Here is a 26628-nt window from a genome sequence, read left to right on the forward strand (position 1 = left end):
TCGAAGGCCTTGTGTTACCTATGGCTGAACATCTCAGAAAGCCAAAAGGCCCAACAGATAAGACACTACTTCAAACAATTACCCTAGGGCGGGAGGCAGAGGATGGATTACCTTACGGAGACTAACCCCTTGTAACCGTTGTAAATAGTGAAATTAGATAATGAAGAGATCGGATGAGATGTGAATATAGCCCACCCTGGATAGGTCACATAACAGAGCACCTAGCTTCAAGCTAGTAACTTGCATATTACCCAAGAATCAGAGAGACAGGAGCACAAAATAGTACAGAACGTACGAATAGGATTGTCACTGTGGATTCCAATACTTTTATTTGAGTAAATGTTGTATGCATAACTGAAGATGTGCAGTGTTTGCATGTGCTAAGCGCTCTAAGATCCCTTCAAGCCTTCGAACGCTCCCACATACTCTAGTGCGGCAAAGCCAGAACCAGGTCCACTGTTTTAGTTCGTCTCCTCCTTTACAAGCACCGTCCAACCACATGCAAATCGTTCTTTGCCCTGGTTCAAAAGGGGCAGCTCAGCCCAAACTGCTAGGCCCGATCCCCACGAAGGTGAACATGGGCATCCGCAGATGCTTGTCTGAAGTAGCAGCAATATTCCAGGCACCACCAACACCGCAATATTAATGGTCCGTTGTTCCATGAATGGCATATGAAGCATGCACACACCTCTGGAGGGACCGTGAAGTGACAATACAGGCCCCGGCTCAGAACACCTGCTTTACCTGAATGTAGAAGGCAGTAGAAATTATGTGCAGTAAGATTTATCACTAAAATTCCCTTTCGTCCATACTACACTGGAATATACTTCCCCACTGATTAGATACGGCGCACTCTCAATGTTGCTTTAAATAAATCTGCAGTGCTTTCCAAAGCCTGAAACTGAGAGAATAATTCACAAATAATTTCCAGTTTCCATATGGGTCATTTACCGAATGTATGCCATTTACATTTGCTTCAGAAATCTTTTTATTTTCAGGCACTCAGCTGAGGGGAAACACTATTTAATCTGACCTCGGCTGGCAATGGCTGGAACGGCACGGTTTGGGAGGGCCTGGGGAACAGGCGGGCAGTGTGCGGGAGCCTGACCACTGAAGAGCGTTTCAGCCAGACCCATTCCTCATGTCAAGGGACCATTATACTCCACAAAGAGTTGCCCTGGAAGTGAACGCTCAGCCACTTAGAGCACTTTAAAAAACCACCCTTCACCGAAGATCAGCGTACTTTCTGCCGCTCTCTGTTGGTAAATGTTTGCGAGAGACCTTCCAATGAATAAAATATTGATAACCTACGCGTAAGCACTACATGCCGTGAAATACCCCAGTGGGAGAGCACACGACCCTTTACTCATTCATCACAGGCCAAGGACCACAAAGCAAATCTGATATGAAATCAATGAGGGCTGAATTACTATTGGCAAATGTGTACACAGATCAATGGACCAAACTGTATCCAAAGCGCTCAGGAAGCCATTCAGGTGATCGATTCTGATTTCTGAATAGAGCATTGATACTCTTTACACCTGCAAACAAATAGAACTAACGAGGACAATTTAAAACTATAAGATTCTCAAGTAGGTTTGTATAGTAAGGAAGCATTACCCCTGCCCTACGGTACAATGTGTGGTTGGACACTGGAAAGTACTACTGTATGCTTACGATGCAGCCTTCTGCTTAAGGAGGCAAGAAACTGCTGAGGTTCTAGGCCTGACTTCCTAACAGCGAGTCCAAATGGTACGTACCATTGTTTTGCAACCGCATTTGCGGTCGCAAAACACTAGCAGTTTACCACCTACTTCAGGTAGGTGGTAAACCATTCACAAACAGGAAGGGGTCCCCAGAAGACCCCTTTGCTCCATGTGAATGGGTGGGAAAATATGTTTTAAGTGCCCTTAAAAAATCAAACTGAAAAGTTTCATTTTTCTTTTTTAAATGCATCCTATGGGCTGCATTTAAAAAAAAATAACTGCTTTATGTAAAAAGCAGTCCCAGACATGGTGGTCTGCTGACCCCAGCAGGCCACCATCCCTGGGAGTGCTGGCCATTCCCAATGGGGTCGCAAATTGCGCCTGCCTCATGAATATTGATGAGGCATGCGACGCGCACATTTGCGACCCCATTGGGAATCGCTAACAGTGTCTGTGGTACATTGCATTTAGCGACGCAATTTGCAAGGCGCAAAATGCAAGCGTCGTACATCTGGCCTAAGATGTTTTCCTCATGTATTTTAGATGATAAAACATGAGCTTTCCCAAAACGTGCTTACGTACTTTCAAGAATTCAAAACAGTAACAAATATTAGATCCAAATATATCGAAGTTAATTAAGAATCTGCCGAGTATGGTTCCTAACTGCAGTTTTTCGGCTTTTCATTACTAAATGATGGCGTTAGCATCAACTGGTTCTACTAATGGCCCCCACAGAGTAGGAAATCTGAGTTAGATGTGTCCCCCCCCTCCATTCCATCAGTGGGTGGGGGCAGCTGGTCTGTCCGCTATCTCATAACTCAATAGCAGTTTAGATGTGGTTTAGAGCCTTGAAGAGGAACAACCGCTTTCCCTGTGCCCAACTGGGTGACAGGCTTTATTTACCCATGTGTCTTCTACACAAAGTGGCACTAGCAGGTGGAAAGAAATTTCTGTACTCTCATCAGCATCAGCTCAGAAACATTAACCAGGTATTCTCCATCCGCGCCTCTTCGGAGTGCTTCTCCTATGTCTTTACGCTGCCCTGCGTGCATAGAACGGAAGAAGCCCGCTTGCAGGCGGATGCGATGGCTAACGCTTCGATAGGAACCACGAAGGCAGAAAAGTACATTATTTTAATAGGAAGATGGCCCTGGCAATTATCTCAACTCAACAACCCTTAGCCTGACTCACATTTTCATGGACATCGATCTGACAGCAACAAAAAACACAATCCTGGATGAATGTTTCAGAGTAGATTGCGTATTTAGAACCAAAATGTTTGTGAACATTTAAATTGTGGATGCGATCTCCAGGAGAAAGAACAAGCCCAGATCCATCTGATATTTTGCTAAATATAAAGAAGAAACCATTGCAAACCGATTTCAGCTGAGGAACAAAATACTTCGAGACAGCCTGGAAGACTTGGCAAACAGTAACACACCGATTCAGATATCCATCGCCCAACGAAGAGAAACCACAACCCATGCGATGCACCAGAACACATCCCATAACACATCATCAAGAGCCACTTGGACTGCTGCCTGCAATGGCAGTCTGAAACCATTTAACAACTCATTCCAGACAAACAAAAGCACTAGGACTGTGTGGTGTACAAATGCAAATACCCAACATATCAGCACTGCTGTCACCTGGGGTTCACAGGATACAATACCGAAAACAAAGACTAGCGCCCCAATGCCAATTCCAGGAACAGTTCAGAATTAACATTTTATTTCTAAGGCTATGAATCACAGCTATGTGTCATGTGACCCACTGAATGTTAACATCAGCCACAACAGTCCTTGCATCATACTCAATGAAACTAAAAGAAATACTAAATACGACATAGGATCTCCGTATGTCTGAGCTCGATTCTTTTCACAAACTGTACTCAACTGACTCGAGATTTAGGAATGTAAAGGTATCCCCACAGCCATAGACAAAGATGCTTCCACTACTGTTTGAGATAAATTTCTCAGCTGTTTATAGGATCGGATATTTTCTTGACCTGTTCCTACGGTCGGGTGTTAAACCCCCTAGCACTTTAAGCACAGCTGCAGCTCCAGGAATTTGCACCATTGGGCAGAATGGTTACTAGACCGAAATAGAAAGTAAGAGACACTGCGGCTCCATCAATCGGCTCCACTCGGCATGACGGTCAATATCAAGCTCCTAATGCGCGAGGGAAGACGCCCAGTCAGCTATTCTAGATACCCTTTTCTGGACTATCACCAGCAGTAGCAGCTGTTCAACTCTCACCTAGAGATTTGTGGAAGACATGCTCTGAAAAAGGCACCATTTTCAACTCAGGAGTCCTCCACAGATGGTGCGTGTGGGAGCCATACTCTGAAAAAGGCACCATTTTCTACTCAGGAGTCCTCCACAGATGGTGCTCTCCCTTCACCGGATTTTTTTTTACCAAGCGTGAACTCCGCTTACTTGACAAACAAGAACTGACAAAGCCAGTAGGCTTGAGTTTGCATCGAATGTTGGCTGATGCCCCAACTGCCAGCATGAAACTGAGGGATAATAGGAAAACGTGCTCATTAAATTCATTGAGTCTTGATTTGAACAGAGCTCATATGTTTGTACCAAAAGTATCCTACCATTCCGCGTTCACATTACTAAAGTTATTATTTTCTAAACCCAAATCCGAACCCTGCACACACACACTGGATGCAAAGATTAAAGCAGGGGTCTCCAACTTTTTCTGTAAAAAAGAGCTACTTAATTTCACAGGAAATTATCCCAAGCTCCCATTATTATTAGCTTTGTATTAGTATCCACACCAGACCCAGACCAGATTACATTATTCATCACTCAAATACCAGCTTTCATTAGGTTTTGAAAACAGACATTTTTCTCGAGACATTAGCAAATGAGTTTGGAAAATACACATATTTTCATCTCAAATACACGCTCTCAATTTTGGAATACATATTATTAATTCAATCAACTTAAAGCATCTAATTTAGTAAGCTCGGCTGCACACAGGAGAGCTACTCACAGGTAGGTTGAGAGCTAGCAGTAGCTCACGAGCTACTCATTGGAAAAGCTTAGAGTCGAGAGATGCGTTATACACGCCCTCACCCTAAAGCTACTTTCTGTCAAGTGCTACCACATGCATCAGTCTCAAGCCCTCTGATTTCGCTTTCTAATATTCGCTACCTGGGAGTGCCGCCCTCTCTTTGATATTGGTTAATTATATAATGGCAATGCGGAGAAACACAAGGGGATGCTTTTGAGGTCTTACATCATCAGGAACAGGTCTCAACAACCCCTGATTCGCACCCAACAGTCTGAGCCTCCTCACCTAAAGCCCTCGGATTGACTTAATGCACCATTCATGCAGGGCTTAAAAAGAGGCTCAAGGTACACTGAAAAACTCTGGTTAAGGGTGAAGGGCTGTGCACAAGAGTGTAAGGCAATCAAGAAACACAAACACGTGCAGAGCCAATAGGTCTCGCCTCTGCAATATCTATTGGATTTGCCAATGTATCTTTAGCCATTTTGGTACAGCAACAAGGCTGCAATTCAGCAGGATTAAACGTTAGGAAAAAAAGCACTATGTTGCAGCTAGCGCTAGCCACATCGTAGCACTTTTTCAGAAGGGGCACGAGGAAAACAAAAATGGGGTGAGGAGCCAGGCAGCTATGGAGGAGTGACAAGGGGCAAACAACGACAAGAAGGGGTGACGGACAAACAACAATGGGCTAATGGGGAGAGGAGGAACAACATAGGCACACACAACAAATACCAACAAGCAACAGTGAAGGAGGAACAAGCAACAACTAAGGAAGCAACGACGACAGAGAAAACATCAAGAAAAAAAGTTACCTCAATCTGAGCACACACAGCAGAAGCAAACAAATACAGAAATTGATTTGTACTTAGTCCATGCTAGGAGCAAACACAAGAAGAGAAAGTGGAACCGGCACATGCTGACCAATGAGGAGCTAGCAAACAAGAGATGATGATGAAGCCAACCAATGCTAAGTAATGGGCGGGTTCCAAGCTCTTTAAAAAAAAAACTAATTCTAGTAACAAATGATTTTTCAAGCCCTAAAAATGGCAGAAATGCAGTGATATTCACTACTTTCTATTTAAAGTGCAAGTTTTTGTGCCTTCAAGTTCAAAATATTGTTGTGTTCTAACTGCAGTAAATGCATCAGACAGAAAGTAGGCTGGGCAAATGTACTCCAAAGATAGTTTGCTCTTGCATTCTGAATATGGATGACTGTTTCTTTTTGTATTTAACACATGATATACCGAATGTTGAAACAGTTCTCAATGTTTAACCTTGCATTATTTAATTCCTATGTTTAAAAAACAAATTATATCCCATCTAAAATATGAGGACACTGAATTGTGCTTCAATTATATTTCAATATCTTTCTCACTATTTTGTGTTCATAAAACTTATTCATGTGACACGGATATAAAACATTTAGAGAAAAAGTGGCTACCTGCAATGGAAAGCAATAGAAAGAGTTGGGCATTGACATGTCTACATGTTTTTAGTTGTACACAAACTTTAGTTGCTTCTTTGGGTCTTCAAAAATGACTGATGATTCTTTGCAATGTTTCTTAGGAAACATAATTAACAATAATCATATTCTATATCATCATCAAGGGAATTCGGAGATTGCCTCAGCCTAGTAGAAAGCTTGGAATGTCGGCATTCATTAGTTTATCTACATTCTAACCTTTCTGATCGGTCTTAAAATTTGGAACAGCAACATGAAGCGGGAACGGTAATGGGCAAGCGTGCCCTCTGGCAGCTATGGTGGCCATGTTACGGAGGACACGAAGGCCTTGTGTTCATATGCTGCTTGGCAATGACTACTATTAATAATCCTTCCTACTCGTTATGTGCCCTTCTCTTAACCCCATGACGGTGAGGAGGTCCATTAACTAGCATTGCAGTTTAGCTATGCAGTATTGTCCTCTTCTGTGGCTATTAGAACTTGTTCCTCAGAGGATTCCTTGAATTTACTGTGAATAACTAGAAATTATGAAGCTTTTAAGATTTACCTTAGGGCGAGATGGCAGAGGAAGAGGGGGTGTAGGAGAAAACGAGGGGCTGTAGGGTTTATCTGGGGCAAACCTAGTGAATTGGTACTTAATGCCAAAAACCTATCTGCCAAGAAGTCTTTCCAATAGAAATCTTCTTCAACTTGAATTTAAGATGGGGAGGCTCACAAAGAATTCCTGGAGTCTTCTGCCAAGCGGTCATTCCCAAATGGAGGAAAATGACCTGCTGAATACTCCTGTGGCAGGCTCTGCTCATCACTGGAAGTCTCATCAGCCTAACCACTTCCCTGCCTTTCAGCCCTTTAGCTCTCTTTATTGGTGTGCGCAGCAAGCAGCTCGCCGCCACACAGCTTCCAATCGAAGGCCACGCGAGTAATGAGTTTCTACACACTGGAGGACATTTTATTTAGGGAGGGCCTCAGAACACGGTCATCATTAACGTATTCATTAAAGGGTAATCCAACGTTAGCCGCCCTGCCAGGTATTATTAAACAGAGGGATTGGCAGTCGCCGCAGTCTGCTCCGCTAATCTCATTGCTACTGGAGAGCATCACAAGCTGAAGCCAAAACGACTTGTCATAATACAACTATTAACATTTTGCACTCAGCGCTGAGTCAAGGACTAGCAGCGGGTTTGTGATTAATGGAGGTCGCTTCATTCGAGTTGTGCTTCTTTTAAATATCTTTTCAAAGATACAAGGAGGGTCGTTTAATTACAAAATGCTGCTCATAGCCTAACCTTTAATTTAGTTTAGTTTAATTTAATGTGCTTCATACTCCTACTGGGTGTTTCAAAGCACTTTTGTCAAATCATTCCTACAATACAAGCACTATTTCAGAAGAACAAATAATTTCTGCCCAATCAAATATTGTAAACACAGCTACCCACTTGTGGGAGGGAGGAGCCAAAGTCTCTCTCCTGGTAGTGTTGATCACATAATTTCTGGCGACAGCTGAGTTGTCAAGCCAGACCTACCAAGAACCAAAAGATATTCAGTCTGGTATTTAAATGGCTGATCATAGACCCGGCTGCTGACCGATTCATTTAGGGGTCGGCACTATTGTGGATGAGCTGCACTGCACAACCCACCATGTGTAGAAATAGGGATAAGAAAGGGAACATTTCTGCAATATAAACTTGTACAAGTGTGTGTGTAAACGCGCCCCGATACCAGCATCTACTCTAACCTTCTGCAGCTTTGTGGAAGATGTGTCTGCAGGAACACTGGTACTGATGCAGCCTTTCGCCACCCAGACAGCTGTTCCTGTACTTCAGTAAGGGTCCTTGAATTACATAGGAGGCGTCTAAGGACACATGCTGAAAAGACTTTTCCTATCCCGACTTTCAAAATGTCTGCCTGCCCGCAGTGTGTGGTGATGGATAAAAGGGGAGCCAGGACTGGACAGCCTTTGAATTCAGCACCCCCAACATTTGGCAGCGGCAGGCTTCTTGAAAAAATGGTGCCCTGGCACTTATGCTTCTGCAAATAAGCACTGCTGTAAATGTTACAGTCCTCTTATATGGTGGGGATCGTTTTCGAGGGTCCTTATAAATGTAAACATTTACCAATTATCTGTAATTTGGACGTGTTATAACCCTTTTCCACTCTGAAAACGGATGCACTTGATGAAATAAATTTCGAAATTGTTCTCTGCAGCAAAAACGTTTGTGCACGCCCACAAACGTCCAAGTAGGAGTACACCTCCATTTGCAGGTGGCCCGACTCTTGCTATGCCCACAACCTGCAACCGTGAGCAGATTTACTCACTCACATCATTACATCGTACTGACGTTACTTTACATGAGTAAACTCATGTAGGAGTGCAAATCTGATTTGCACTCCTAAATGCTGCTATGTGCACATCTAAATGCCATAAAGGTGGGCAATCGTAAACCATAGTGAGTAGCTGCAAACATAGCCGTGCAGTTTTATTTGCCTCTGGGCTCAATTTGCTACTAGCAGAGTGTGGTGGCTCAGTGAAATGATGCATCCTCTGCAAGAATCAGTGACTGACCTCATGGTCACAGGTCTGAATCTGGAGAGGTCTACTCAGCCTTTCATCCTGCCGAGGTTGATAAAGCGAGTACAGTTAAGTTGGGTAACAAACATCTATTACTCAGAGCCAAGACGCTCTACAAAGTAAATGGTGGGTTACCACTTTATATGTGCTTTTCATATCCTAAATGCAGCACTCTCACTTTTCCACCAGAAGATTCTAAAGAAATAATTGTTTTAACGCTTAACTTTTATATCCGCAACGAGGGCATCCACAAAAATAACATTACATTTAAATTACAAAGTATTTTTCAGTTTACAAACATCTCGATGTTGCAAATAAGGAGTTTCATACAAGCACAGCAAACAAGGATACCAGTGGAGGAGGAGGAGCCAGGCGCAAAATTAGAATTATATGTAATATTAAGAACCAAGTTCTGCACACAGCAGAGAGGGGCCCAGCTCGCAGTGTTTATCCGGGGGCAGCTGCTGCTTGTTTAGGCCGTCGGCTTCTGGCAGGCTCCACTTGCCTAGAAGCAGAATAGCGCCTTGTTCCCAGTTTTATTTATTTATTTAAAATGTCACTAAATAAACTGGGCCAAAGATGGATTATTGGGGCCGGCGTGAGGGTGTGCAAAGGTAAGGCTATGATTTAATAGTGACCAGAAGAAACCAGGAGCATCAGCACTGGGCAACTCAAACAATTCGAGGCAGGTTGACTGACGCACTCATCGCCGTGCCCCCCCAGCTCCTGGGGCCTCCTACCTGCACTTTGATTTTTAGTGAACAAAAATTGTCTCGCCAATTCCGGACATGACCAACAACTATCTACTGCATTTTGAACTCAAACTAATGTTGTGGAGCCACCTAAACGCCCGGGGTGGGTGGAGTGAGGCCATGCACCCTTGGACACTGCACCATCCTCACCATCGCACTGATATCACAGTTTTCAGTTTCTGTACCACAATGGCTTCCGGCTTCCTTCATCATGGCTAGGTGTGGAGAAAGGAGTGAGCGCTACAGACCTTAAACAGGGATCTCGCTTCGCAGCTGTATTTGTAGAGCGTGCATTACCCCCCAGGAGACTGTGGGCACTAACATCCAATGCGTGTTTATGGTTACCCAACTCAATGGTTTTTATTGACCTTGGAAGAATGAAAGCCTGAGTGGACCAGCTATAATCTGAACCTGTGGATATGCAGTCAATATATACATTTCTGCACAGGGTTCCTTATTCCACTGAGCCACCAGAACCAGCACTTGGAGACCCATTTACTTTCTTTTCTTATCGTTGCCTTCATGACCCCCGAGCGGGAGGGCAGAGGCAGGGCTACTGAAGGCCAGGCCAGGAGCAGATGCCGACCTTGGCTGTGACCTTATTCACTTCCTTGCCCTGATCCACCACTTTCCAAAGGATGGATGGACTGATGACACTTCCTGGGTAGAGGGAGGACAGAACAAGCACTGCAGGTTGGTTACGCTCTGCTCGCGACTGTAAGGCCGCAGCACTTTTCTGCCACACTAGTAACTCACTGCTGGGCTAGGAGAAACAACCGCCCATCCATTCATGCTTTCAAGCCAAGTGGCACCATACCAACTAAAAACCAGAAAGATCTTTAACCACACTACAATTAGTACAGCTCCTGTGCATCACCTCGTCTGTAGTCAGGGAACATTACCACCACCAGGGTAATGTGCACCAGAAAATGGCAGATAGGCTCGACCACTGGGCTCTGAACCTCCTGCAGAGCACATAACATTTGCAATCCTTTTATTTATTTGCAATTTGCTATATTCCAGATAGCAGCTCGTCCAGGGCACGCAAATAAGCAAGAAGTGTGTAATCCTCAGGCATGGCCATGCCGCGCTTCTTATAACCTGGTTCTGCGCATCCAAACCTCCATCTTTGAAAGCACAATGCAAGAGGGTCGGGGGGCTCTCGTATATCCGAGTGGGCACCTGGTGTCGGCTCAGGGCGCCAGCACGAGTCTGGTGGTATTTTTAGTTGCTGGCACTTGTGCTGACTGGTTTGTTTGCATTCCTCCCTTCGGACCCTGGTGCAGGGGCAGATCGGGCGCAGCTGTCGCGCGCTGCTAATCTCTGGCGGGCTATGCAGCCTCGCGTGCACCGTGATACTGCAGATCTCCCTCAGCCCGTCAGTCAGGTGGCTTATGCTGGAATGTAAACAACGCAGCCATGTTGAGTCCAATGAATTACAGCTGACGTGCAAACGAGTGCACGCGCTGCACGGCCCTTTAAATGCTGCTCTCAATATATCCGGATTGTGTGGTACTTTCCAAGTGATGGACCGGAAGTGGTTTGGTTTTTACAAAAAGAATTAGACTATAATTAACAGTTAAAGTGGATATTTTTCTGTTGCTACTTTCTGGGCAATTTCCACTTCATGGTGTCAAACACGAGCTACTATTTATCAATTTTCTATCAGTAAAAACATTCATTTAAAAAAATCCTCACCTCCTCCAAGTTTGTTACAGTACCATTTTGTCATTAAAAACAGATTGTATTATAGGCCTTTAAAAAGCTTGTACCAGTTACAAAGGCACTAGATGCCCTCGTACAGGCACCGAGATAGCTTGCAACACCATTAAGTAGCCAGAAACACTGCTGTTGTGCATAGTTGTGCTTTAGTGTGTATGTGGCTGCCTATGGTTAGAAATGTCTATCAGTGCTTGTGACTCGCCAGGTACAATGACATCGCGCTATACAAATGCTTCAGTTAAAGGGAAAAGCCACCGACATGCAGACGGGGCCCTTGGAATCCCGAGAGTGCTTTGAGGCTGCAGAAACAGAAGAAGTGCGCTATACAACTGCTGGTGATACAACATAAAAAAGCTGCATATACTGCACTTAAATCAGAATCCATGTACATTTTGTGATAAAGACCAGGCTTTTCACGCTTAAGATCTGTGAATGTTTTCTTCTTGATGTCATCATAAGCAGCCAGGGTGTCTGTTAGTGTCAAGGCCATCTGAAAGAAACACGTTAGTTAGATTCCTCACCTTAGAATATCCCCAGGCGTCAGACTGGATCCGGAAGATTTTTCGTCAGCAATACCCCTTGCGCGTCGCTAGGCGTCGTCTGCGGCTCCGCGTCCGTCGTCGGCGTCGTGCGCCGGGATGACGTCGTCGGAGTACTTAGACGCCGCCCTCGCGCGCTGACGTCAGTTCTTCTTTTTTCCGCGCCAGTAAGCGCAGATCCGGGAGAGCTACCCCTTTTAGTCTTTTTTGACTAAATCTTTTTGATCATTTTTGATCCTTGTCTGTCGACATCTGGTGCCGGTAGGATGCCTGGGTTCAAGGCTTGTGAAGATTGTCATCGACTGATGTCGGTGACCGATCACCACCGCCGGTGCCTCTACTGCTTAGGCCTCGACCACGACGCGGAGTCGTGCAACGACTGTCAGGCCCTGACTTCGAAGGCTAGGCGGGAGCGGTCCCGCAAGCTTCTGGAGCTTCGCCACTCGGCTCCGCGTCGTGCGCGATCCCGGTCCAGGAGGAGGTCCAAGGATCGCTCGCGGAGCCCTAGCCGACGCCACCATCGCTCGTCGGGCTCCAAGTCGTCGGGTAAGTCTAAACACTCTAAGAAGTCGAAGCGGCGACATCGCTCTTCGGACTCCCCTCGCCGGTCGCGCGACTCGGCCGAGGGTCCAAGTGGTTCCACCCCCGCGGCTCCGGCGGAGCCGCAGGTGCCGCGTCCGCCCCCATACCTTCCGGTCCCTGGGGCTGACGCGGCGCCGGCGGAGATCAGTGCCTTCCTCTCGGCCATGAGGAGCCTGGCCCCGCCGTCGACGCCCGCTGGCGCGCCTTCGGGCCCCGCGGACTCGACTGGGCGACCTCGCGTGCCGGCGGCTCCGGCCCCGGCGCCGTCGACGACTCCGGTCTCGACGCCGCAGGTCCCCGCGGGGCCCTTGCCTGGGCCCCAGTCGACGCCGGTTGACCTTGTCACTCCTCCACCGGCGCCGACGCCTGAACCACCGACGCCGTCACCGGCGCCACCGACGCCGACGCCTGTGACGCCGACGCCCCGGTTTAGCCCTCATCCGGACCCGACGCCGGCACGGCGTCCGCCGACGCCGCATCAGACGCCGCTTGAGACCTACCATCTCTACAGTCCGGTTCCGATCATTCCTCCTGTTTATCAGGAATCGGAAGAAGGGGGCGACTGGGAGGGGTTCGAGGACCCTCTGGCTGTTCAGTCACAGCTTTCTCAGGACTGGGCAGATGAACTGGGGGAGGCCAGCGGACTGGACACCTCGCCAGACGCTGGATTCACTTCTCCTCCGACCGTGGCTTCGGAGGAGGGTGCAGCATTTTCTGTGGTGCTGCGCAAGGCGGCTGAGGCCCTTGGGCTCGAGTTGCCTGCCGTGGCTGTGAGGACCAACATCCTCACTGAGGTGCTTCAAACCTCAGCAAGCTCCACTGAGCCTCTGCTGCCGTTCAACGAGGCCCTCACTGACGTTCTGCAGGGCACCTGGTCCAAGCCCTCCACAGTTCCTCCTGTGGATAGGAACGTTGCCAGGCGCCACCGCCCTGCTCCGGGCGACCCCAGTTTCCTGTCCCAACACCCCACCCCCGAGAGTCTGGTTATCCAGGCCTCTACTTCCCAGTCCTCCTTCCCGACCGCTCCGCCGGACCGGGATTCCAAGAGACTCGAGCAGTTTGGCAAGAAACTGTTCTCGTCCCTTAGTTTGGGCCTGCGGTCCTTAAATACCGCCTGTCTCTTGGACCGTTATTCCCATTCCCTGTGGGATACGGTGGAGGACGTGCTGCCCCTGTGTCCGGAGGAGGTCCGGACGCGTCTTACCCAGGCTTTGGCCGATGGGAGGGATGCGGCACGGCACGCCATAAGATGTGGGCTTGACACCACGGACTCGCTAGGTCGGGCGATTTCCACCACGGTGGCGCTCCGCCGCCACGCCTGGATGCGGTCCACGTCATTTTCCGGGGATGTCCAGAACACCCTCATGGACATGCCCTTTGATGGCACTCGCCTGTTTGGTGAGAAGGCGGACAGTGCGCTGAACCGTTTTAAGGACTCCCGGGCTACGGCCAAGTCCTTGGGCCTCTCGGCTCCGCGGGCGCACACCTCCGCTTTTCGCCCCTTTCGTGGCCAAGGAAGGGGCGCCTCCTCACGTCCGCAAAGCCACCAGCCGCAGAACCAACCTGCGCGCGGTCGCGGACGTGGCTTCCGCCGTGGCGGAAATGGAGGACGACGTGGTCAGCCCACATCCACCCCGGCAGCATCCGCCTCAAAGCCTTCCTAGTCCGAGCTTTCAGGCCCATACCACGCCAGTGGGCGGCAGAGTTCGCCATCACCTGCTTCACTGGCGGTCCATAACATCGGACAGGTGGGTGCTGCAAATCGTCCGAAGGGGCTACTCCCTCCCCTTCGAGACGACCCCTCCAGCCATGCCACCACAGCACCACCGTATCTCGGGGGATCATTTGGATCTTCTCCGCGAGGAAGTTTCGGCTCTTTTGGCCAAGGGGGCCGTCGAGCGCGTTCCGAGTCCAGAAGTAGGTCGTGGTTGTTATTCCCACTACTTTCTGGTTCCCAAGAAGGGCAAGGGGGGCCTGCGCCCTATCTTGGACCTCCGGAACGTCAATGCCTTCCTCCGAAAGGAAAGGTTCAAGATGCCAACGTTGGCTCAGGTTTTAGCTGCCCTAGACCCTGGAGACTGGATGGTAGCGTTGGACTTGCAGGACGCATATTTCCATATCCCCGTCCTGCCGGCCCACCGGCGTTACCTGCGGTTCACGGTGGGCCAAGAGCACTTTCAGTTTACCGTGCTCCCCTTCGGCCTCACCAGTGCCCCTCGGGTGTTCACGAAAGTGATGGCGGTGGTCGCAGCTCATCTGCGCAGATCAGGGGTCCCAGTCTTCCCCTATCTCGACGACTGGTTGTTGAAGGCGGGCTCGCCCCAGGCAGTCGTCTCCCACCTCCAGACTACGGCGGATCTCCTGCATTTGCTGGGGTTTTCCATCAACGTGCCGAAGTCACACTTGAGTCCCTCTCAGAAGCTCCTCTTCATCGGAGCGGTTCTCGATTCGGCGCAGTTCCGGGTCCATCCTCCGGAACAGCGGGTCCGGGATATACAGGCCCTGATTCCCATCTTTCGGCCTCTATCCCGGGTTTCGGTCAGGCTAGTGTTGCGGCTTCTGGGGCTGATGGCCTCCTGCATCCTACTAGTGCATCACGCCAGGCGGCGCATGCGGGCTCTGCAGTGGGACCTGAAGTTTCAGTGGGCCCAGCATCACGGCAACCTGTCCGACCATGTCTTGATCTCGGAGGGTACTGCACAGCAGTTGCAGTGGTGGCTCACGGACCGCGAGTGGGTCAAGGGCAAGAGCCTCTCCCTTCCCCAACCGGAGCATGTCGTAGTGACGGATGCGTCCCTCCTGGGATGGGGTGGCCATATGGGAGAGGCGGAGATCAGAGGCCTCTGGTCTCCGGCGGAGTCTCGTCTCCACATCAACCTGTTGGAGTTGAGAGCGATCCGGCTTGCACTGAAAGCCTTCCTTCCCTCTGTCAGGGGAAGTGTCGTGCAGGTGTTCACGGACAACACCACCGCCATGTGGTACTGCAACAAACAGGGCGGGGTGGGGTCGTGGACCCTTTGTCAGGAGGCTCTGCGCCTCTGGACATGGCTGGAACACCAGGGCGTCACCCTGGTGGTTCAACATCTGGCGGGCTCTCTGAACGCCAGAGCAGACGAACTCAGCCGCCGGTGCATGATGGATCACGAATGGCGTCTGAACTCCGAAGTGGTGCAAGGCCTCTTTCAGCAGTGGGGAGAGCCTTGGTTAGATCTATTCGCCACCGAAGAGAACGCGCAATGTCAGCAGTTCTGCGCGTTGGAATTTCCAAGGCGGCACTCGCTCGGCGACGCTTTTCGTCACGAGTGGAGTTGCGGTCTGTTGTACGCCTTTCCGCCTATACCACTTCTGCCCAGAGTGCTGAAGAAGATCAGGCGCGACCGGGCCCAAGTCATCTTGGTGGCTCCGGATTGGGCACGAAGATACTGGTATCCCGAGCTACTCAGTCTGTTGACCGATCCCCCGATACGTCTGCCCCTTCGGGAGGATCTTCTGTCGCAGCAGCAGGGGACGGTCCTCCACCCGAACCTGTCCAGCCTCCACCTCCATGCGTGGAGATTGAGCGGCGGCAGTTGATGCCATTTGACTTGCCTCCTGAAGTCTGTGATATCATTCTGGCAGCCAGGCGTCCCTCCACAAAGTCGGTATACGCCTGCCGGTGGAACAAATTTGTGGCATGGTGCACAGCAAAGGCTGTGGATCCCCTTTCCGCCCCTCTTTCTGAGGTTCTCCTCTTCCTTCTTTCTCTGGCCCGGCAGGGCTCTGCCCTGGGCACCCTGAAAGGTTATCTTGCTGCCCTCTCCGCCTTCTTGCGGCTTCCTGATCAGCCTTCTCTTTTCAAGTCCCCTGTAGTGTCACGCTTTCTCAAAGGCATTACACACACGTTCCCTCCTGTCCCTTTTGTAATGCCTCAGTGGGACTTGAATCTGGTTTTGACATTCCTGATGTGCGCTCCCTTCGAGCCTCTTCACAATTGCCCTCTTCGTCTTCTAACTCTAAAGACTGCTTTTCTGGTAGCCATCACCTCGGCTAGACGGGTGAGTGAGCTCCAGGCTTTATCTTCAAAGCCTCCTTTTCTATCTGTTCATCCGGACAAGGTTGTCCTTCGGCCTCGTCCCTCCTTTCTTCCTAAAGTGGTGACTCCATTTCACCTTGGGCAGTCTGTCACCTTGCCCACCTTCTTTCCGCCTCCGCATCCTTCCAAAGAGGAAGAGAGGCTCCACCGTCTGGACCCAAAACGTGCGCTCTCCTTTTATCTGGACCGCACAAAACAGTTCCGGGTGGACGACCAGCTTTTTGTTGGGTACGTGGGCGCTAAGAAGGGGAAAGCTGTGCACAAACGAACCATCTCTCGGTGGGTCGTTTTGTGTATAAAAATCTGCTATTCCTTGGCTAAAAAGGACCCTCCTGTTGGGCTGCGCGCCCATTCTACTCGGGCCACGGCGGCTACTACTGCCTTGGGACGGGGAGTCCCTTTGCAGGACATCTGTCAGGCGGCGACGTGGGCTTCGCTACACACGTTTGCCAGGCATAATTGCCTTGACAGCCAAGTCCGGAGGGATGGCTTCTTTGGCCGTTCTGTCCTCCAGGACTTTCTGGTGTGATCTTGGTTCGCAGACCCACCACCGGGGATGGTATTGCTTGGGTATCTATTCTAAGGTGAGGAATCTAACTAACGTGTTTCTTTCAGATGAACAAGTTACTAACCTTCGGTAACGATGTATCTGTAAGAAACATTAGTTAGTTAGATTCCTCACCGACCCACCCATCCTCCCCGTTCTGCGAACTGACATCTAGGGTTAAGGTTGTCCTTTCAGGCCCCTAGATTTTATTTTTGGCACCAGTGTCGGTCTTTGCATGGCTCTGCGTTCCTGGCGCGGAAGGCTATGTACAAGAACTGACGTCAGCGCGCGAGGGCGGCGTCTAAGTACTCCGACGACGTCATCCCGGCGCACGACGCCGACGACGGACGCGGAGCCGCAGACGACGCCTAGCGACGCGCAAGGGGTATTGCTGACGAAAAATCTTCCGGATCCAGTCTGACGCCTGGGGATATTCTAAGGTGAGGAATCTAACTAACTAATGTTTCTTACAGATACATCGTTACCGAAGGTTAGTAACTTGTTCTTCAGTGCTAGGGTTGTCCCAGGATTCAACCTGTCCACGACTCTGAACGCCGACATCCAATATAGAGTGGTAAACAACAACACGGTGAAAGGTGTGTAGTAACATATCAACAGCAGCATATAACAAAATTGAGTATCTCAAGCCCCAGATCGGGTGCCCTTCGCTCCGTGCGTCCATTTAGCAAAAAGGCAGCCAAGGTTTTAATAATTATGGCAAATCCAGGCCAGGGGTGGTCCCAGGCCGCACCGCCTTACTGGCTGTCTCTACGTAACTGGATAGTATGTCGTTGACGGCCACTCTCGAAGATGGCGTACCAGTGAAATACATTAAAGGTTGGATCTTGGCCAATCAACAAACCCAAACTTAGTAATCACCTTTATTTCACATGCAGGAAAAAGATAAAAACTTTCATTTCTAATCTTTAATGCTTTTAGCTTAGAGGTACCACCTAACTAGCAGCAAGAGGCCCCAGAAGAGGGTTAAAGAGCGCTGTACAAATGATCTTTGCTGTTGTGTAACATAAAAGGTAGTAACGCTGGCTGGGCGGCATTACTACACGGAGTGAGGCAACCATGTGAGGTGCACCAGCGACGGGGTGGGTGGGGGGGGGGGGGCTGCACGTTTTGCTGGATAGCCCTCCCCGGCAGGATTTTGCAAGGATCCTGGTGGCTCAATGTGTCCTACGTGTTCTTAACTCTACACGCCACAGTCTTAGTATAGATGTTTTAGTCTGCATCCATCAGGGGTAGGGATCTATAGCATCCAGTTTCTGTGTGGTTCTCAGTCATTATCAAGGTGGCTGACTTCTTCACTTTAAGTGGGCATGTTTAGTGGGGGAAGTTTGCTAGAGGGATTGGGCTCCGTGCCAGGGAATTCCATTTACCATCATTAAAAGAACACTAAACCATATGGTTTTCATAAAATGATTGAAGGCAACCCAGCAGCTGCTTAACAGCATCACAGGAAAAGTCAACTCATTAACACCAGCTGTGAGACTCGCCTCCGCTTGTGTCCAGACTCTTACCGTCCTTGACCCCGGGGTCACAGCCGGTGTTCATTCATCACTTATTATCTAACATTCCCCATTCTAACCTAAAATACTACCATACAGCCCTCTACATTCCATCACAACCCAAGTAAACGAAACCCTTTCTTTTTGTCGAGCTTCCACTCACACACTGCCGCCACACGTGAAACAAACTTAAAACAGAAAGTAGGCAACATGCAAGGTTCCATGTCAATGGAAGTAGGCAAATAAACAAGAATCTGTCTAATGCATATCACCAGAATGTACATCTACTTATCATGCTAGTCCATTGTATACATATGCTCCATGGCCCGAAACCAAGATTATTTAACTTCTCATTGCTTATAATTCCTCATTTGAATCAACTGCATTCCTCTACAATTTGAATTACTCTTATTAAATCTCACCCCTCATTCATAACGGTTCCTCCAATCTTGACCAAGTCATCCTGAAACCTCCTTAGCCACACTTTGCCACGCCTTCCTCTCCATGGCAACCTCAGCTTAATTTCAGTTGCTTAATTCCGCTTAACTGGCTGCATTTTTAAATGTTTTCCCTCATTTGATGGAATACAATCAGTTTAATGGTCATACAATTTCTGCTGTCCCTTTTTGTAGATCACTGAAACTAACTCTACTGGCCGAACCCCCACGTTCAATAAAAGTCCCGCCCAGTGTCTCATCAACCTCAATGCAATAGTGCTCCATTACCTGGAATCTGCCTTTTGTCACATTTCTCCCCAAATGTTGATATAACACAAGCAAGAACAGTATCCACCACACACAAGACCCTTATTATTAGCCTGTTCTTCTAAGATTAGCCCTGGGTAAAAAAAAAAAGGAAAACAAACAAATCAGCCAGAATAATTTAGATCCACGGTAGTATGCTGGCGTGAGCTAACCATAATTACAACTTTTTGAACAAGAATGCTACAGGCTGGTTGAACCCACTAACCAAAAATGGTAAACCGAAAGTAGTAACACTCTCTCCATAAATGCAACACCAAATCTGCCAAATGCTCTTGCTCTCAATCGCAGCTAAACACTGTAGAGCAATGTGCCTTGTTGTCAGTCAGGTGAAACCACAAACCAGGGGTTCCCACCCTCTGTTCACCTACACCTCCTTGGAGCCTCAAACAGTATCTTCAACTGTTAGAGAACAAAAGCACAAGATCACACAGCTCAAACAATTCCGACAGACCTTTCAAAACTGTTGCGAACCAGCTTATTTTCCATGATCAATTCTGCCCATAACCAAAATCATTTATTCACTCAAACGTATAAACTACTCCTTAAAATTCAGTAACAGCTTCCGCTACCCGATGTCCCCTGCTATCAATGCACGGTCTACGATCGGGGATTAAGGACACCCTATGGTATTATGATTGTGCACAGACTTTCACAAGCGGACAAACAAAATGATACACAGGCACATAGCATTCTGTTCTGCTTGCAAATAAAACTTGCCACAAACAGTGACTCAGAAAGATTACCTATTCAAACAGATCCTAAAGCCTCATCTTGTTTCAATGTCTCCCTTTGAGAACATTTTATAACACAACCCTTCATTCTGGAAAGAAACATGTCATGGTTATATCCCAAGAATGTCCCTTCATGCCTCCCGCCGCCTGCATCAATGAGACCGCAAGGCATGAACTCAGGCACATAGGTATCCTACCTCCTTAAAGTTATCGAACGCAGATAGAATGATTTCGTGCCCTCCTCTGACAAGACACACAGCCGCCAGGAGCTCCAGAACCAGGGCTTTTGTTCTGTGGAGAAAGAAAAAACACCAGAATCAATGTCTGCCATGTGATGCGTGCTACGCCATCTGCGCTCCAAGATGGATGACGACAGGGAGGGCGGTCATTGAGGCTTCCATCGAGCATTTCCTGAACAGCCACATTCATTCTTCTGCAGACAAGCGTGCATATTCAACAATGTGTGTGGGGGACATGCAGGTACATACATGTACCTATATTTTGTTAGCCTCACCAGAGCATGAACTCATTGATTTTTTTTTAGCTATGGACTCAATTCAGAAACATAAGAGCATAAAAGTTGAAAATCTCTTCCCCTTGGTTCATTCCCATGTGTGAGGACAATTTCCAGATTTTAGGGGTAGACAAAGAATCCCAGGTGTATTCCAGGAAAGGTATGACAGCCATATGATTCCTGGACTAATGCAATGTGTAACATTTACATATGCAGGTTTTTGTTGTCTAAATAAGTGGAACAATCTGCATGTTTAAGTGTTTTTCACATTAGCATTATCCTATAATTTGATTTCTTCATGGGGGAAACATTTTGCCCCATACAGAAAACACTTCCTATATGTTCCTATTAAACATGAAAGTGTTCACTCCCCATTTTCATGATAAAAACACGCACTATCCTGCCTCTCACAATAGTACATTTGGTAGGTGTTTCCAACTTGGTAAACTGCCATGTGACCAATCAGGAAACTCAGAATTTGAGGATGCTCACCTGAAATGGGCACACAACTCTCCCCAGCCATAAATATGCACAGGCAGCAATTCCATCACACTGCCTGAATTCCACCAATACAGACTCTGAAAAGCAGAGTTCGGATTTTGTGCTTTCGTTGCACATCTTTGTTGAACTTATGTGGGTACAATTCTCTGCAAACTGGGACCAAATACTTTTTATATTATCCTTGGCTAGCAACACGCTCACCTTAACCTTACATGTCTATGTGTACAGAGACACAGATTAAAAATACATAGCCAGGAATGAAAAAAAAAACTATTTAGGAAGGAGGATTGTAGTGCCACAGATGTCTTACTTCACAACAGCCACAGTACTCAAAATTCAGGTGACTATTTCTTCTCATCTTTTTCAATTAATATGTTTATGAATTTTCGTCTTTAAATGCTACACACAAACACACACAAGAAAGCTTCGAAACAAGTCATTTTAAAAATAATTAAAGACAGCAACCAAGGCTGACAGAGGGACTGTATTTCTGGTTTCTTAGTAGTGAAGGTTGGTTTGAATCACACGCGAATGTGACTGTCCAATATCATTAACTTAGTAGTACAATTTACATGGAAGACATGAGAAAAGGAGTTGCGGTAATAGCAAAGTTGAAAAAAGGAAAATCATATAATGAATTAAGTTAAAGAGAGAACAAAGAGAGGCGATGACAAAGGAGACCAAAGAAATGTAAACAAAGGGGAAAAAGCTTACAACACAACCACATTCTAGGAGACAACCTAAAGATGGTTGTGTAGCAGTGCGCTTAGTCAATCTTATAATTTGTCATTCACTCATTTCATCTCTTCTAATACAGCCGGGGACACTCCCGATGTACATTCACTCGCCTTCTCATATCTAAATAACTGAGGTTTGGAGCAGTAAGAAAGAGCACAATTAAAAATACCACCCAAAATGCAAGAAGGGCCAGACTGTAGATCTAGCACAGAGGAAGCAGACTGTATTGGGACTTAAATAACAAGCTACATTCGTTCTGCTAGCACTCAAATGAGTAGATCACGACAAGTGATTTTGTTACAATATGGACTTGGAATTAACAGTAAATCTACATCTATTAATCCGGCTAGCGAACTCCTTCCTGTATTATTGAATAATTGAGCACTCCCAGCGAATTTGCGAGAAGGTGCCCAGCTGACTCCAACTTACCCAGCATGTGTCAGACACTGCATCTCTCACTGAGGATGGATTGGCAGACCTTGGCACCAGTTTCAAATCATTCGTTCACAACAAGGACCAATCTAAGAACCTGTGCTGAGACTGTGTACCTATTTTTGAAGGTGCGGCACATTCTACAGTGCATGCACTAGCTTAGTAATTCCGTGAGTTAGCGCAAGCACGGATGTTGGTTGCCGCTCTGTTTTTCCAAGCTGCGATGTCTGACCCTCATACATTAACTTGTGGAGTTACCAAGTTGGTACGTGCGTGGTACATAGCAGGATTTCCTGAAAACCGGGCACAGTTACAGTCTGTGTTTGTGCACAGAGAGAGGTTGAGTTCATGATACAGCCCCAGATGCAATACAAGTGTGGGGCCACCATATAAGAGTTGATTATATACGCTGCATAATATTTGACCATCGGCCCAATATTTTTCCAAACCAATTCAGACATTATTTGTGGAGTCTTCAGCTGTGTGGTCATGTTCAGAAGATATCCATATTGTGGCCAGCAGATATTCCCCCCACCTACCTCGACTCAGAGGTCAGCTGTGCGAGTGGTGCCCTATAGGCCTCTTTCTTTGCAAATACCTTTTAACATTTCTAAACTGGTCCGTGAATGAGACAGAGATGGAAATTCACGTTTACATCAAAATTTGTGATGGGAATGTTTGAAACCACTCCTTATAAGTTACTGCGACCTTACCCTAAGGGCTGCAGTACAGCTCTGTGCTTTCCACAGTGCTCATGCGCAAACCAGCACAACCACAGAGCAAAAAAAAAAAAAAAAAAAACATCTAACTACAACAGCTCACCCACATACAAAGAAAAACAACATATACACTCTGGTTACTTTGATTTTTGCCAAAGCAGTGTAGACTGAGTCCCTCAGTACAGGGAAGGCATAAGGTTACTCCTTAAAACAGACTATATTTCATATCTAACAGTTATGATGGCATTTGGGTTAGATCCCTTGAGCTTCTATCACTTTTGTTGAGCACCATAAAAGGAAGAAATGATGACCTAAGAAACGATCTGCAAACTGCTGCAACTAATCTAGCAATATTTCTATGCCCTCTTTAATCTAGGAGTCCTTTGTGAGTCCACAGCCACTTTAGAATATCCTGTGTAAGATAGTGATTTTAAAACAGGTTTATTATGTTTCGTGCTATTCGTGTGGACTAGTTGTGCTAGTGACACAGTAAATGACCCAGGATAAAACATCACAGGCCAGAAAAAAAGTCTCATCACAAATGTTTTGATTTCTCTTTAAGACGGGCAACATCAAGGCACAATTGGTTGCACACTGTAAATCGTAGATGATCGCCATCTGAAACAACATGATCACTGTAAAATCACCCTACAATAAAAATGTACTAGTCAACCGCTTTATTAATAGCATAAATACACAAGAAACGTATACTAATTTTTGTTGATGGAAAATATTCAACTTGTTGTTAAGATTTCAGACTACAACGACCTTCATTTATTCTCAGGTTTGTAGAAAAAAAATACTTACCTGGGGTTTTTGTTGTTTAAACTTAGTGCAATTTCATTGACAGCATGAAGATGAGACATGACCATATTGAAGCCATACTAAAAAAAAAAAGACAAGAAAACGTAATATATAGTTATGAATCTTTCATAAAAACAAACTGAACAAGACCGATTCTTAAAGAACGCATACAGTATAATAAAATGACTGTAGCCCTAATCGTACACGCTTTATTTCATTTCCGGATACCCTTTGATTGAATTGGCTAGTCGGTCTGCTGTACCTATGTTGAATGGGCTTTTGGAGCAAAAATATAAAATGACTCACTGTTTATGTAATTATAGTTACTTTCTTTTTGTGGTGGGAAAATTATGACTTGTAATGATTACTTGCCCTGTAACGATAGCCCTTCCCAAGGACTGCCTTCTTCCCTGATCTGCATGGTGCTCCCCTAGTAGCTTTCCCCCACACCTGCCCATTATTGGGCAAAGATATATTTTCAGATACATAATAGCCGAGTGATACCATGCATGCCTACATCATCCAAATGCAGCTCAGATGTCTTGCGACAGGGTACCATCACGCTCACGTTTCAGGCTTTTCAAAGTCAGGGAAAATGGATCGGTATACATTTGTCATCATCACTGTGAAGGAGTAGTGACTTGATTTCTATAAAGATTTCGGCAAGATAAATGAACAGAAGGGTGGCAAGGGCACTGCTGAATTCCATGTTTTGGCTCCTAACAATTAGAACAGTATTGGCTGTGAATTCATTCCAAATAGATAGGGCTACCGGTTTTGTTTTTTTAATTTAATTTTTTTAACATCTCCATCTGTATTTACCCGTATTTCTTTTTTAGCCATCTTATTGGTATTTATCCATATTTATTTTGTGATGTTTTAATAAAGGAGTTGTAAAATGGCATATGTCCACATTTATTTAACTGATCAACATGCACCCATACTTTGCTGCCTGTCGCATTTTAGCAAATTGAGCAGTCAAATATAGCAAAACACTACACCTGCAGGTAAATATCAGCATTATAATACAATGTTAACACACAACTGCATTCAGGGAAATCTCAACCTGTTTTTAACTTCCCCTGCTGTCTATCTTCTCAGCTGTTGTCCTGGAAATCACGAAAACCAGCATGGAGAGTTGCCCACAAAACGCACAATTTGCAGTGTTTTTCCGCTTTTAAAAATAAATACAGACAGGAAAACACATTGTTATCTGATTGTATTTATCTGTGAAAATCAATAAAAACGGAAAACTGGGAACCTTAAATATAAAGCACTGGATGTGGAGTATTGTGAATCTGACGCGTCCTCCTATAGCAGCGGCATAGGCCAGACATGCTATGAAAGCGCCAAGCTAACAGCCTGAAACTAGGATTACATCATTTCAGGTACAGCAGGCCATTGTTTACCTGTACCTTGTAGAGGCAGAATATATTACTTAAGAACTCACTCCACAGCTCGTGGAGATGTGCCAAAACTGTTGCGTTTGTTACAGGAGACTTTGACTAATACATCTAGGAATCTACATAAAGTGTGCTGTCCATCAATAATGGTGGCAGACCAGGTGAGGGGCAGTCATGGGCAAAGACTGTCCACAAACCGTAAATACAAAATACATTAAACTGAAGCGTATGCCTGATCAAGGAAAAGCATCGAAAAAACGCTTTGGATAAAGGAACTTTATGAATTCAATAAAGAAAGTAAACCTAGGCTGTTGTGTAGATGAAATAACCTTAGCACACAAAGAACAACCTTCAGATGCTAGAAAGACAAAACTGGACACATCATCAAGTATACAGTCCTCAACAACAGATGGAAATAATAGTACGGGGACAATATCTGCAGTGGTCTTGTATGCAAACCCCAACAGGAAATTAAGAGCGACATGCGTACTCAACAGGCATAAGTAGTCACCTGAGAGATGGGCTACATAGTTTGTTGTCCATGAAACCATGTGGTGAAAGGCCCACTAGTAGCGAATTGAATGGACCACAAAGATGGAAAATAGAAGTGAGGAGGTGATAATGTGAAGGCTGACACAAGAGTCAAGTAATGCGTGAGCATAAGCATGGCTTCTGTTAGCCTAGATGCCACTGCGCTACACGATGCAAAAATAAAGCACACTGTTGCAAAAAATGTGCATCACTTGTGAAGAATTGATTTATTAAGCTAGCGTTTCAAAAAAATGCTGAGAGTCTGAGAACTCTGCTAATCCGCTTACCTGCACTCTGTGGCCAGGCGATTGATTTTAGAAGCAAAAGATATGCAACAATCTTAACAAAGGGGACGTCAATGTTTTTCTGACTTAGATAGTGTTGGCTAAAACAAATGATTTATGTTCAGACATAGAGGATGTAAAATACCTGATAGTTCATTATGGCCCGCAAACACATGATGCACACATGGACATCATCCTTCTTACTGACTAATCTGGAATTTTTAAGTGTTCTTCGGCTGGGCAGCGTACTGTATCTGCGGATAAAAGATAATGTTTGTGAGCACAGAAGTATCTACAACAATCTAACTTGTGATACGGTACACAAAACATTACAACCTTGGAAGAGTGAAGTTAAGATGCTATGTTTACTTAGGAAATGTATTCTGGGAATGTGTTAGTCATTTTGTTAGATACACGTGACCAATACAAAGATCAGCTTTTGGGGAAACCATAGTCTGTAATGTATTCTTCGAACAACATATTGCAAAATTGCAGACAATGGTTTCCGCCGGGTGCTGAAAACCACATAACATATTTGCTATACCGAAACATCCCCACAACTGTGGATAAATTGACTCTAAATTCCAAATAACAGAGTCCTCTCATTTGGAATGACCGTCATTCCAGAACAGTAAAATCCTAATATTTGAATACATTTGTAGACACAGAAACGTCCTCCATATAGCGGGTAAATAGAAAAAACACTGTCCGTTG

General features: G+C 46.3%; 1 protein-coding gene across 1 annotated transcript in view; it reads right to left on the bottom strand.

The window, feature by feature from the left end:
- FMNL2 (formin like 2) overlaps positions 1-26628 on the bottom strand; it is a 136577-nt gene that overhangs the window by 90446 nt on the left and 19503 nt on the right. The window contains exons 3-5 of the mRNA XM_085646226.1: positions 26060-26168; positions 23700-23776; positions 20186-20279 (exon numbers count right to left, since the gene is read on the bottom strand). Coding sequence (XP_085502352.1) covers positions 20186-20279; positions 23700-23776; positions 26060-26168 — 280 coding nt within the window. The remainder of the gene's footprint in view (positions 1-20185; positions 20280-23699; positions 23777-26059; positions 26169-26628) is intronic.

Source organism: Triturus cristatus, chromosome 3_1, assembly GCF_964204655.1.
Source record: "Triturus cristatus chromosome 3_1, aTriCri1.1, whole genome shotgun sequence".
Lineage (NCBI taxonomy): Eukaryota > Metazoa > Chordata > Amphibia > Caudata > Salamandridae > Triturus > Triturus cristatus.